The sequence below is a fragment of the Cervus elaphus genome, chromosome 5 (genome assembly GCF_910594005.1).
Source record: "Cervus elaphus chromosome 5, mCerEla1.1, whole genome shotgun sequence".
Taxonomy (NCBI): domain Eukaryota; kingdom Metazoa; phylum Chordata; class Mammalia; order Artiodactyla; family Cervidae; genus Cervus; species Cervus elaphus.
The window spans coordinates 115,203,171-115,217,353 of NC_057819.1; the positions used below are offsets into that span (position 1 = coordinate 115,203,171).

General features: G+C 46.6%; 1 protein-coding gene across 3 annotated transcripts; it reads left to right on the top strand.

The window, feature by feature from the left end:
• Nucleotides 1-1,399: 1,399 nt before the first annotated feature.
• LOC122695153 (primary amine oxidase, liver isozyme-like) lies at nucleotides 1,400-13,367 on the top strand. 3 transcript variants are annotated; one of them, XM_043904698.1, is made up of 5 exons: nucleotides 1,408-2,501; nucleotides 3,090-3,212; nucleotides 9,604-9,889; nucleotides 12,117-12,246; nucleotides 12,488-13,367. In XM_043904698.1, the coding sequence occupies exons 1-5, from the start codon at nucleotides 1,616-1,618 to the stop codon at nucleotides 12,833-12,835; spliced, it is 1,773 nt and encodes a 590-aa protein (XP_043760633.1). In that variant the 5' UTR covers nucleotides 1,408-1,615; the 3' UTR covers nucleotides 12,836-13,367. The 3 variants fall into 3 exon arrangements, with proteins under 3 accessions (XP_043760632.1, XP_043760633.1, XP_043760634.1); XM_043904697.1 differs by having other exon boundaries at nucleotides 1,400-3,212; XM_043904699.1 differs by lacking the exon at nucleotides 3,090-3,212.
• The last annotated feature ends 816 nt before the right edge of the window (nucleotides 13,368-14,183 follow it).

Sequence of the window (14,183 nt, forward strand, 5' to 3'; positions counted from 1 at the left end):
CAATGGTACCCCACTCCAGTACTCTTGCCTGGAAAATCCCATGGATGGAGGACCCTGGTGGGCTGCAGTCCATGGGGTCGCTACGAGTCGGACATGACTGAACGACTTCACTTTCACCTTTCACTTTCATGCATTGGAGAAAGAAATGGCAACCCACTCCAGTATTCTTGTCTGGAGAATCCCAGGGACGGGGGAGCCTGGTGGGCTGCCATCTATGGGGTCGCACAGAGTCAGACACGACTGAAGCGATTTAGCAGCAGCAGGGTACGGAAAGCTAAAGTGAGTTGAGACATGGGCTTGGGGACTCAATCTTCTCAAGTGTTTGAACCTAGAAAAATGGGGGTGGCCTCTGGTGACCCCTTTGCCTCCACTTGTCTGTACATGTACAAGAAAAATGTTAAACCTCATTCAATTTCTCTTTTGCTGTCTCCCACTCACTCTCTCTGTCTGACTCTCTTCAAAGAAGGGAAATGAGAAGCAATGGGGAGGGGTGACTTCCACCTGCTGGAAGCACAGGCAGGGCTGGGAGGTGAAGGACAGGAAACAGATTTCAGATGCTGCTCAGCTTCTGACCTGAGGGAGTCACATCCAGGGAGCACACATAGTACAGAAGCTTCTGCTCCCTTCTGTCCTGTTCCAAGCCCAGGTTCACTGCTGGGTCAACAGTGGATGGAGATGAGTCTGTGAGCTGGAGAGAAGCTAGGTTCTGAAGAACAGGGAGAAAGACCTCAGTCAGGAGAGAGGGCCCGTGATGGCTGGATGCATTTATAACTTGGCCCAAGGTGGAAGTTCACAGCCAGAGTTCCAGGCACTCTGACCTGTGATGATCCACCAGTCCTGCTCATGGGATAGGGAGAGGGTCTTTCTTACACTGCAACTCCCATCTCCGTCCAGGTTGTTACTGGTTCCACCCCCTAAATGTTTCCCTCCAGTGACTCAGGCAGCTCAGGGCCTCCAAGATGTTGACCTGGCTCAGCCCTTCGGTCCCCCAGCTCCTCCCTGGTGCTTTGGGTTCTCAGCATGACTCTGCAGGCTCCTGTGGGTGCCTGTAGGATTCTGCTTGATGGGGGAGCAGAAGGCAGTGATGAGGGCTTCCCAGACTAGAGGAAGGAAGGAGCAAATCCTGCTGGAGGGTTGTGCTCAGGTGCATTTTGCTTGTAGCCACATAGCCAGGAGAAAGGCTGCATCTGCATGAGCAGAGAAGCCCAAAGACAGTCCCTTTCTGCCCCCGTCACATCTTCCTCTCCTCCCTCCAGCTGTGTCTCCCAAACCCAGCCCTCCTCCACTTTGTGCCCCAACCTTGAACCTGAGTGTTTGATTTGGAACAAGAAGACAGAGGCTGACGTGGACCACTTAAAGTCCAGGTTTCTACCTCAGCCCCACCTCCCGAGCCTGGTTTGACCATTGCCTGTACCAAACCTCCACTCCCTGTCAACCCTCTTTCCTTGGCTGCTTGTCTTGAATTTACCCAACATGCCATCGCCCAGAAGGACCACCCAGAGCCAGGCACCTCCAGAGACTGAAAGAGGCATCGAGCACCCAGGTCCTGTCTGTCTGTCTATCTTGCATTCTGCATTCCAATTGGAGAGGCTGAGGACAACCAGGAGTTTTAGAGATGTTCATCTTCATTTTTCTGTCCTTGTGGACTCTTCTGGTAATGGGCAGGGAGGAAGGTGGTGCTGGGAGTGAGAAACAAGTTGGGAAGCAATGTCATCCCAGTCTGCCTCCCCGCTGCTCCTCCGGATCCCCCAGTGTCCAACCTTGGACACAGCCTGACCAGAGCCAGCTGTTTGCAGACCTGAGCCGAGAAGAGCTGACAGCTGTGATGAGCTTCCTGACCCAGAAGCTGGGGCCAGACCTGGTGGATGCAGCCCAGGCCCGACCCTCAGACAACTGCATCTTCTCGGTAGAGCTGCAGCTGCCCCCCAAGGCGGCAGCCCTGGCCCACCTGGACAGGGGGAGCCCCCCACCTGCCCGGGAGGCACTGGCCATCGTCTTCTTTGGCGGACAACCCCAGCCCAATGTGACTGAGCTGGTGGTGGGGCCACTGCCCCAGCCGTCCTACATGAGGGATGTGACTGTGGAGCGTCATGGGGGGCCCCTGCCCTATTACCGACGCCCTGTGCTTCTCCGAGAGTACCTGGACATAGATCAGATGATCTTTGACAGAGAGCTGCTCCAGGCTGCTGGTGTCCTCCACCACTGCTGCTCCTACAAACAAGGAGGACAAAAACTGGTGACCATGAACTCAGCTCCCCGTGGCGTGCAGTCAGGGGACAGGGCCACCTGGTTTGGCCTCTACTACAACATTTCTGGGGCTGGGTTCTTCCTGCACCCTGTGGGGTTGGAGCTGCTAGTAGACCACAAGGCTCTGGACCCTGCCCAGTGGACCATCCAGAAGGTGTTCTTTCAAGGCCACTACTATGAGAGTCTGGCCCAGCTGGAGGAGCAGTTTGAGGCTGGCCAGGTGAATGTGGTGGTGATCCCAGACAATGGCACAGGTGGGTCCTGGTCCCTGAAGTCCCAGGTGCCCCCGGGTCCCACTCCACCTCTGCAGTTCCATCCTCATGGGCCCCGCTTCAGGGTCCAGGGCAATCGAGTGGCCTCCTCATTGTGGACTTTCTCCTTTGGCCTTGGAGGTTTCAGTGGTCCTAGGATCTTTGACATCCGCTTCCAGGGGGAAAGAATTGCGTATGAAGTCAGTGTCCAGGAGGCCTTGGCCATCTATGGTGGAAATTCTCCTTTGGCCTTGAGAGGCCGGTATGCAGATGCCAACTTTGGTTTGGGGTACTTTTCCACACCCCTGAGCCGTGGGGTTGACTGTCCCTATCTGGCTACCTATGTGGACTGGCACTTCCTTCTGGAGTCCCAAGCCCCCAAGACACTACATGATGCCTTTTGTGTGTTTGAGCAGAACAAGGGCCTGCCCCTGAGGCGACACCACTCAGATTTTCTTTCCCACTATTTTGGGGGCGTTGTAGAGACAGTGCTGGTCTTCAGGTCTGTGTCCACGATGCTTAATTATGACTATGTGTGGGATATGGTCTTCCACCCCAATGGGGCCATAGAAGTCAAATTCCATGCCACAGGCTACATCGGCTCAGTGTTTCTCTTTGGTGCTGCCCGAAGATACGGAAACCAGGTTGGGGAACACACACTGGGCACCGTCCACACCCACAGTGCCCACTACAAGGTGGATCTGGATGTAGGAGGTAAGACGTGCTGGCGGAGGCAATGATTCCAATGAAAGAGTCTGAAGTCTTAAGCCTAGATTTAAAAGTTTTCATTGTGCCAATTCCCTGGTTGTCCAGTGGTTAAGACTCCACATTTCTACTGCAGGAGGCAGGGTTCCATCCTTGGTCAGGGTACTAATATCCTGCTCGCTGGGAGGCCAAAAAGAAGAAAAATCTCTCTGAAACATTAAAGATGTACAAGTATATGAATAAATATGAAAGTCATTGAACTACTCAGAGATTTTCAACCTTAGTTATTCCCTCATGCTTAAAAAAATAATTTTTTCTTTTTTAAAACTCTGCACCTGCAGTTCTAGAATATATCACAGTATGTGCTATGTATGATACTATACAGTGGTGGTTTAGTTGCTCAGTTGTGACCGACTCTGCGACCCTATGGACTGTAGCCCGCCAGGCTCCTCCATCCATGGGATTTCCTAGGCAAGAGTAATGGAGTGGGTTGCATTTCCTTCTCCAGGGGGTCTTCCTAACCCAGGGATGGAACCCACATCTGCTGCATTGGCAGGTGGGTTCTTTACTACTGAGTCACCTGGGAAGACCCATGGTAAGATATAGTGGTATAGATTTTTACTGAAATTTTTCAATCATAATGTACATATATTTCTCAGTTCTAATTTCTCACATAACAACATATTACACTCATGCAAACAACAAATATTTACCGAATGCATATTTGTGCCAAGCACTGCCGTAAACCAGTTTAACAGAAGAAACCACATCTCTGCTTTCAAAAGGCTTAGGTTATAATGGAGGAGTAGGGACCACATGAAGAGCTCCTGGCAAATGTGAGAGCAACCTTTTCTTTTTTTATTGAAGTTGAGTTGATATACAATGTTGTGTTAATTTCTGCTATGCAGCAAAGTGATTCAGTTATACACACATATATATATTCTTTTTCATATTATTTTCCATTATGGTTTATCTCAGGATATTGAATACAGTTCTCTGTGCTATGCAGTAGGTCTTTGTTATTTACCCATTCTACATATAGTAGTTTATGTCTGCTCATCCCAAACTCCCAATCATCCCTCCCCCACAGCAACCACAAATCTGTTCTCTATAGCTGTAAATCTGTGTTTCTGTTTCAAAGATATGTCAATTTGTGCTGCATTTTACTATTTATAAGATTTTTTAATTGGAAGATAATTTGTTAACAATGTGTTAGTTTCTGCTGTTCAACGATGTGAATCAACCGTAAGAGAGAGAGAGAGAGAGAGAGAGAGAGAGAGAGAGAGAGTGAGAGAGTGTGTGTATGTGTGTGTGTGTATACATATATATATCCCCTTCCTCATGAGTCTCCCACCCACTCTTTCCCATCCCACCCCTCTAGGTCATCACAGAGCACCTGGCTGAACTCCCTGCATTATATAGGAACTTCCCACTAGTTATTTTACACAAAGTATTTCAGTGCTACACTCTGAATTCATCCTACCCTCTCCTTCCCTTGCTGTGTCCACAAGTCAGTTCTCTATGTTTATGTCTCCATTCCTGACCTGCAAAAAGGTTCAGTTCAGTTCAGTCGCTCAGTCGTGTCCGACTCTTTGCAACCCCGTGAACCGCAGCACACCAGGCCTCCCTGTCCATCACCAGCTCCCGGAGCTCACTCAAACTTATGTCCGTTGAGTCAGTGATGCCATCCAACCATCTCATCCTCTGTCGTCCCCTTCTCCTCCTGCCCTCAATCTTTCCCAGCATCAGGGTCTTTTCCAACGAGTCAGCTCTTTGCACCACGTGGCCAAAGTATTGGAGTTTCAGCTTCAGCATCAGTCCTTCCAATGAATATTCAGGACTGATAGATATCCTTTGGGATGGACTGGTTGGTTCACCACTACCATTTTTCTAGATTTGATATATATGTGTTAATATACAATATTTGGTTTTCTTGTTCTGACTTACTTCACTCTGTATAACAGGCTATAGGTTCATCCACCTCAGTTCAACTGATTCTCACTTGTTCTTTTTCATGGCTCAGTAATATTCCGTTGCATATATGTATTACATCATCTTTATCCACTCACCTGTCAATGGACATTTAGGTTGTTTCCATGTGTTGACTGTTGTAAATACTGCTGCTATGAACACAGGGGTACATGTATCTTTTCAAATTATAGGTTTGTCTGAATATATGCCCATGAATTGCTGGATCATATAGTAACTCTATTTTTAGGTTTTAGTGTAGGAGGGTTCCCTTTTCTCCACACCCTCTCCAGCATTTGTTGGGAAATGTTTTTTTCTATTCTTTTATTATGTTCAATATGGTAGTCACTAGCCACTTCCATCGTGTTTATGTGTATCTCACATCTTCTTAATCTAATCGTCAGTTGTTGTACTTGGGTTGCTTCTAGGTCTTGGCTATTGTAAATACTGTGGCTATAAACTTTGGGGTGCATGTATTTTTTTGAATTACAGTTTTCTCCCAGACCCAGAAGTGGAATTTCTGGATCACATGGCAACTCTATCTTTACTTTTCTGGGGAACCTCCATGCTGTTCTCCTTGGTGGCTGCACCAATTTACATTCCTACTAACAACGTAAGAAGGTTCCCTTTTCTCCACACCCTGAGAGAAAGATTTTTATGCTTATCCTCTTTGTATCTCAGTTTACTCAAGTATAAAAATGGTTTAACAGTGCATTTCTCATAAGATTGTTGGGAGGATAAATGACTATTTGAAGACATTTTTTCTTTTGAAATAACTTTTTTGTTTTTGGCTGAGCTGGGCCTTCATTGCAGAGCATCGTCTCTTCGTCATCATGGCTGGGCTTTCTCTAATTGCTCTAGAAGCTCACGGGCCTCTCTTGTTGTGAACAGGCTCTAGAATGTGAGGGCTCAGTTAATTGTGGCTCTTGGACTTAGATGCTCCAGGGCATGTCAAATTTTAGCTCCTTGACTAGGGATCAAAGCTGCATCCTATGCAGTGGAAGATGAATTCTTAACCACTGGACCACCAGGGAAGTCCCTGAAAAAACTTTAGATTTACAGAAAAATTGCAGACATTATACAGAGTTGCCATATATCCTTCATTGACTCCCCTTAATGTTAACATCTTACAGAAACACAGGACAGTCAAACCCAGGAAATTAACATGACTACAATACTATAAATGGCAGACCTGATGAGAATTTTATCAGTTCTTCCACTGATTTCCTTTCTCTGATTCAGGATCTAAACCAGCATCCCACATTGCAGTTAGATTTCCCATCTCTTTATGGTCTTCTCCAATCTGAAGCAGTTCCTATTATTTATCTGTTTGGCTGCATCCAGTCTTAGTTGCAGTATGTGGGATCTTCACTGCATCAAGCGGGATCTTTTGTCACAGCCCACAGGCTCTCTTGTGCCAGACACTCTAGAACATGAGGGCTCCGTAGTTGCGGTGCGTAGGCTTCCTTGCCCCACAGCACATGAGATCTTAGGTGGGATCTTTGATTCCCCCAACCAGAAATCAAACCCATATCCCCTGCATTGCAAGGCAGATGCTTAACCACTGGACCACAGGGAAGTCCCAAGAACTGACACTTTAGAAGATATTAGTCAATCATTTTGTAGAATGTCTTTCATTGAGTTTTCTCTGATACTGTCTCATGGTTAGATTGAGCTTGTGTTTTTGTTTTCATGGAGTTTCTTGGGTAAGAAAACCACAGGAATGACACTACACCCTTCTCAGAGCATCGTATCATGGGATACATCTTGTCCTTATGTCTTATCGCCAGTGATGTGGGACTCAAGCACGTGGTTAAGGTGCTATTTTCCAGCTACCTCCATTGCAAAAGTTACTGTTTTTCCACTTGCAATTAATAAATATTTGAGGTAAATTTTTGATACTGTGCAAATATACTATTTCTTTTCTTCTCAAGCTCTTTCTTCTCATGCTCTTGTCTATGAATATTAGCATCTATTGGTGGATTTTTCCTGCAACAGTGATTATTACTGTGTCATTTACATTTGTCTCTTTTTCTTTATACATTTATTCATTGGAATTTTCCATAAAACAGTGTTGTCCCTCCATTTTACTTACATATGTAATTATTTATTCATAACTGTATGGACTCATGGATATTTTATTCTAAGGGTTATAACCCCCTACTATCATTTTTTTTTCCCTAAATTATTCCAGCTTTGGTCACTGGGAGGGCCTTCAGGTTAGTTCCTGTGTCCTGCTGATATGATTCCCTCCTTTTTTGAGCACTTCTTTTCTCTCTGGAACAATATGTTCCCATTCCATCTTGTATTTTCCCTCTTCTAACCCTTAATTCAACCACTTCTCCAGGAATCTCTGATTTCTTTTACTGGAGAATAGTATTTAGAAACCAAGATCTGGGTACCAGGTGTGCTCATTATTCCTGGGGTGTCATTGCTTTTAGGGTCTTTTATTGGACTTAACTAGAAAATATATGTATGTATTCTGACACACATTTCTCTCTTTATCTCTACATCCAAACTAGGACAACTCTTTTTTAAAAAAATGTGTGTACTTGTCTGTTTATTTATGGCTTTGCTGCGTCTTTGTTGCTGTGAGTGGGGTTTCTATCGCTGCAGTGCATAAGCTTCTCATTGTGGTGGTTTCTCTTGTGGCAGAGCACAGACTCTAGAGTGAAGACTCAGTAGTTGCGGGGCACGGGCTTAGTTTCCCCGAGGCATGTGGAATTTTCCCAGACTAGGAATTGAACCCATGTCCCCTGACTTGGACAGGGAAATCCTTTAAAAAAAAAACACACAACAAACTTTTTATTGGAGAATAACTGATTAACAGTGTTGTGATAGTTTCAGGTAGATAGCAAAGGGACTCAGCCATACGTATACTTGTATCCCTTCTCCCTCAAACTTCCCCCCATCCAGGCTGAAAAATATATATGTATTTATTTATCTATTTGGTAGCACCAGGTCTCATGTGAATTCTTAGTTGATTCATGTGTATCTAGTTCCCTGACCAAGGATCAAACCTGGGCCCCCTGCATTGGGAGCTCAGAGTCTTAGCCACTGGACCACTTGAGAAGTCCCTATGGCAAACCTTAAAGCACATGTAATGGTATCTGATACACGTGGAGAAGAATTAGCTATGATTGTTATTATTATCCATATGAGTTTGCTTGTGTGGCTGTACCAGAAAAGAGAACTCTTGGCCTGTAATTATCATCTATAAGTAGAAAGGCTTCCCCAGTGGCTCAGATGGTAAAGAATCTGCCTGCAAGGCAGGAGACTCTGGTTCGATCCCTGGGTTGGGAAGATCCCCTAGAGAAGGGAATGGATACCCACTCCAGTGTTCTTGCCTGGAAAATTTCATAGACAGAGGAGCCTGGAGACCTACAGTCCATGGACTCACAAACAGTCAGAAATGGCTGAGCGACTAACATGCATGTAAGCAGAAACTGTGGAGTGTGGCCTAGGAGCAGTAATTCACAAGAGGAAACAGGCTTTGCTCAGTCAGTCTCCGCTCTCTCTAATCTTTTGAAGGTATGGAGGGAGCTCCTGGCATGTTTTAGCTTACTGCTCTTTGGTCTCAGATCACTTAAGTTGATTCCTAATGTGGAACCCAGCTGGACGCCAATAAATTCGTTCAAAACAAATATGCAGGCAACATACTGTGCCTAATTCCTTGCCAAACCCCAAACAATAGAAAACACCACTAACCTCCAGCAGTGCTGGGCCTGGGGTCTGGCTTTCCTTCCCGCTGGCCTGCATGTCTGCTGTCCATGAGTGGTGGAGCCACTTGATGTTGGTTTCCTCTGGGTACTCATGTATAGTCAGTGTAGAGCCAGACTGAGACCCAGGTCTCCGGCACTGCCATGAAACTAACCATGTGCCCTTGGTGACAAACTGGGGCACATCTAAGCCTCAGTTGTCCCATCCATAAAATGGGTTGTTGTGAGAGGAAAGCATCAATCCATGTAAAAGCCCTCAGCACACTGCCTGTGTAGAACTCCTCCAAGCTCAGGAAATCGAGCTACTGCTGTGATTATGTTCATGAGAAGGCAGTTCTAGTGATGGAGCTTCAGATATGATATGCAGACCTTTTCCTCAGGTCAGAAAGAACCTAACTCTGCACATCGCCTGCTAGACTGCTCCAACCTCAGGTAAACTACCCTACCTTCAGCTCCTCAGAAGGAGAAGGTCAATGGAAACTCAGTCGTAGGGCATCTGGGGTTATTACCCGAGATGATGTCCAGAAGAAAGGCCTTCTCCAAATCTCTGGATCAGGGACATCCTGGGGAGAGGGGCGGGAAGCAAGGGACACACTCAGTCCAGCCTTGTCTTTGCCTCCTACTCTGAAGCCAGGAGCAGGCAGACTCCAGAGGGGACAGGGCAGCTGCCTGACTAATCTCACTCCTCCCTTCTCCCCACTCCACTCCCGCAGGACTGGAGAACTGGGTCTGGGCTGAGGACATGGCTTTTGTCCCCACGGCGGTACCCTGGAGCCCTGAGCACCAGATACAGAGCCTGCAGGTGACCCGGAAGCAGCTGGAGACGGAGGAGCAGGCCGCCTTCCCCCTGGGAGGGGCCTCCCCTCGCTACCTGTACCTGGCCAGCAAGCAGAACAACAAGTGGGGGCACCCTCGGGGCTACCGCATCCAGACGGTCAGCTTTGCTGGGGGGCCACTGCCCCAGAACAGCTCCATGGAGAGAGCCTTCAGCTGGGCAAGGTGGGTGATGGGATATAAGGGAGGCACTGGGGGAGGTGGATGGTACAAAAGGCTACGTGTTGCTGGGAGCCCAGGTTCCCCACCTCCCATGGGTGTGTGTACACACTCACAATCACACATTCTCACACACATGCATTCCTACAGCCACAATCTTAGGCTGCTCAAATTGAAGCCTACTGGGTGAATGGATGAATGGAAAGATAGATACTGAATCAAACATGAAAAAGCGTTTAAGGCATCAGTAGAATCTATGAGGTGGGTGTGTGGGTGTTCACTGTACTACTCTTTCAAGTTTTCTGTATGTTTAAAATGTTCATAATCAAGGTTGGAGAGGAGAGACTTCCCTGGCAGTCCAGTGGTTAAGACTTCACCTTCCAATGGAGGGGCTGTGGGTTTGATCCCTGGTGAGGGAGCTAAAATCCCGTATTTCTCATGGCCAAAAAGCCAAAACATGAAACAGAAGCAAGATTATAACAAATTCAATAAAGACTTTTTAAAAATGGTCCATATAAAAAAAAACCTTATAAAAAAAGATTGAGTCAAAATAGTTATTAAAAAATCCATAAACAAATGCTGGAGAGGGTGTAGTAAGAAGAGGACACCCCCTATACTACTTGTGGGAGCGTACATTGGTACAGCCACTATGAAGAACATAGTATGGACATTCCTTAAACACTGAAAAATAGAACTACCATACGATCCTGCAATCCCTCTCCTGGACATACACCCAGAGAAAAATATGATCTACAAGTATACTTGCACCCCAGTGTTCATTGAAGCACTCTTTACAGCACTGTTTGCAGCCAAGACATGAAAACAACCTAAATGTTCGTTGACAAAGGAATGGATAAAGAACATATAGTTCATATACACAATGGAATATTACTCAGCCATTAGAAAGAAGTAATGGCTTCAGCTCCTCAGAAGGAGAACGTCAGTGGAAACCCAGCCACATAAAATAATTGTTTAAGGAGTATGCTCAACCTAGTAGAATCAAATTTCTTTAAGTACCTTGGAAGAACATCCTAACATAAAATCTATGAATTTAACCACCAGTGGTCACTTATCTCTCAATAAAACGGGGGTAGGGGCATTGGTAGGGTGGAGGACATTTGCAGCAACATGAATGAACCTAGAGATTGTCATACTGAGTGAAGTAAGTCGGAGAAGGAGAAATATCGTATGACATCCCTTACATTAGAAATCTGAAAAAAAAAAATTTTACAAGTGAACTTATTTACAAAACAGATACAGACTAACAGAGAACAAACTTATGGTTGCCAGGAAAGAAGGGTGAGGGGAAGGGCTAGTTGGGGAGTTTGGGATAGACATATACACGCAGCTATACTTAAAATTGGGCTTCCCTAGTGGTCCAGTGGCTAAGAATCCACCTGCCAATGCAGGGGACATGGGCTCGATCCCTGGTCAGGGAGCTAAGATTCCCACATGCTGCAGGGCAATGGAGCCCGTTCACCACAACTACTGAGCCAGCACTCCAGCCTCTGAGCCACCACTACCAAAGCCCTCGTGCCTAAAGCCCGTGCTCCACAATGGAGACTAGTCCCCGCTCCCTGCAACTAGAAAAAGCCTGAGCTCACAGCAGTGAAGACCCTGTGCAGCCAAAAATAAAAAAATTAAATGGATAACCGACGAGATCCTACTGTGTAGCACAAAGAAGTCTGCTCAATGTTATGTGGCAACTTGAATGGGGCGGGGGCGGAGTTTGGGGGAGAATGGATACATGAATATATATGGCTGAGTCCCTTTGCTGTCCATCTGAGACTATCACGGCATTGTCAATTGGCTATACCCCAATACAAAAAAAAAAAAAAGTTGAAGGAAGGAAGAATAGAGGAAGAAAGGAGCATAGTTCTGAGGGAGTCCTCCCTAAAATCCAGGTACATGAGATACTGAAATTGACCTAAGATGGGAATCAGGCTGTGTCTGTGCCAATGCATGCAGGCCCAGAGTCCCATGTGCATGGAAGCGTGAGTCACAGTCCCACCTGAAGTCTGAACGACCGGCTAGTAGATGTTTGAGACACATGATATTGAACACATGCAGGAACTTTGTGAGAGAGAGAGTGGGAAGTTGACAGAGGATGATAAAGAGGCTGGACACCCTAAGACCTTTGTGCCTCCTTTCCCCTTTGTGTCCTCTCCTCAGTGCAGCTTCAGGCAGCAGGATGAGTCGATGATCTTGTGGGTCTAATCCAAACCCCCTGCAGGTACCAGCTGGCCGTGACCCAGCGGAAGGAGGGGGAGCCCAGCAGCACCAGCATCTATAATTTGAACGACCCCTGGAGCCCCACCCTGGACTTCAGTGACTTCATCAACAATGAGACCATTGCTGGGCAAGTGAGTCAAGTGGGGGCCTGTGGGGGTGAGGGAGGAGGCAGAGGGAGCCAGCATGAGCCTCCTCACTCCCTTCCAAGTCAGAATTCTCCAGGGGTCTTTAGGGCTCACTAAGGAAGAAAGTGTTATGGTTTCACATTTTTTCCTGGCTGATGAGCTCAGTCCTTCCGTGTGAGGCCACTGTGGGAGGCAGAGGTGTCCTTAGCAGCACCTGACCTCATGATCCTCTTTCTTCCCCCACTAGGACTTGGTAGCCTGGGTGACAGCTGGTTTCCTGCACATCCCACATGCAGAGGACATTCCCAACACTGTGACAGTGGGGAATGGTGTGGGCTTCTTCCTGCGACCCTACAACTTCTTTGACCAGGAGCCCTCCATGGATTCTGCTGACTCCATCTACTTCCGGGAGGACCAGGATGCTGGGTCCTGTGAGGTTAACTCCCTGGCTTGCCTGCCCCAGGTTGCTGCCTGTGCCCCTGACCTCCCTGCCTTCTCCCACGGGGGCTTCTCCCACAACCAGGTGGTTCTTGGAATGGGGAATGGGGCTGGGACCCCAGGGCCAGGGGTGGGGATGGGAGGGGACGGGCCCTGAGCTGGGGAGCCTGGGTCCTCTTCTCTCTCCTCACACCCCGAGGTCCTCTCTCTCCCATCTTCCTCCCTTGCCTCCCCCTCCCTGCCGGGAGCATCCTGAATCTGTGATGCCTGAGACAGGAGCTTCTCAGCTCTGTGGACCCCAACCTGCTGGGTTCCTGTCACAGAAAGGAAAGGAATTGCCAGCGAGGATTCTGGAGTCATGGTTATACTTTCCCCAGAAGACTATTTTTTTAAAGTTTTTAAAATCTTATTCTTTAAATAAGATATAATTCATATACCATGAAGTTCATGCTTTTAACATGTATACTTTAATGGGTTTTAATATAGTCATAAAGTTGCATAACCATGACTACTATCTAATTCTAGAACATTTTCATCACCTCAGAAAGAAACTCCAAATTGTGTTAGCTATGCTTTCTATTTCCCTCCAACGCCTTCCCAATTCTACGTAACCACTAAACCTTTCTGTCACGACAAATGTGCCTAGATCCTGGAAATTTCACATAAATAGATTCATGCAATGAGTGGTCTTTTGTGGTTCATTTCTTTCCCTCAGTGTAGCATTTCTGAGGGACATCCATGCTGTAGTATGAGGCAGTACTTCATTCCTTTCTGGACAGATAATATTCCATTGTATGGATAGACCGTACTATATTTTCACTTTTTGGTTATGATGGATAATGCTGCCATGAACATTTGTGTACAAGTTTTCATGTGAGTGAATGCCTTCATTTATCTTGGGCATATACAGGGGAGTGGAATTGCTAGGTCATATGGTAAAAGACATCAACCCTGAATATTCCTTGGAAGGGCTGAAGCTGAAGCTCCAATACTTTGGCCACCTGATGCAAAGAGTCAACTCACTGGAAAAGGCCCTGATGCTGGGAAAGATTGTGGGCAAGAGGAGAAGGGGGTGACAGAGGATGAGCTGGTTGGATGGCTCAATGGACATGAGTCTGCGCAGACTCCAGGAGCTAGTATAGGACAGGAAAGCCTGGTGTGCTGCAGTCCATGGGGTTGCAAAAAGAGTCAGACACGACTGGGCGACTGAACAACAACAAATGGTAATTCTGTGTTTACCCTTTTGAGGAATCACCAGGTACTTTTCCAAAGAAACTATGCCTCTTCTTTTCATTTTTTTGGTATAACATAGCATAAAACTTTTACTTTAACTTTTATGCAACATACTTACACACATCATAAAATGTACCATGTAATGGTCAATTAAAATTTTTTATTATTTATTTATTTTTGGCTGTGCTGGATCTTTGTTGCTGCACTGGTTTTTCTCTAGCTGTTGTGAGCAGGGGCTACTCTCTAGTTGCAATGCATGGGCTTTTTATTGC

Bases quoted from the DNA above. Each gene is read 5' to 3' on its own strand.
- LOC122695153 (XM_043904697.1), top strand. From the start codon at position 1,616: ATGTTCATCTTCATTTTTCTGTCCTTGTGGACTCTTCTGGTAATGGGC. The intron at 3,213-9,603 runs GTAAGACGTGCT...CCACTCCCGCAG, and splicing joins GGTGGATCTGGATGTAGGAG to GACTGGAGAACTGGGTCTGG. The intron at 12,247-12,487 runs GTGAGTCAAGTG...TTCCCCCACTAG, and splicing joins ATGAGACCATTGCTGGGCAA to GACTTGGTAGCCTGGGTGAC.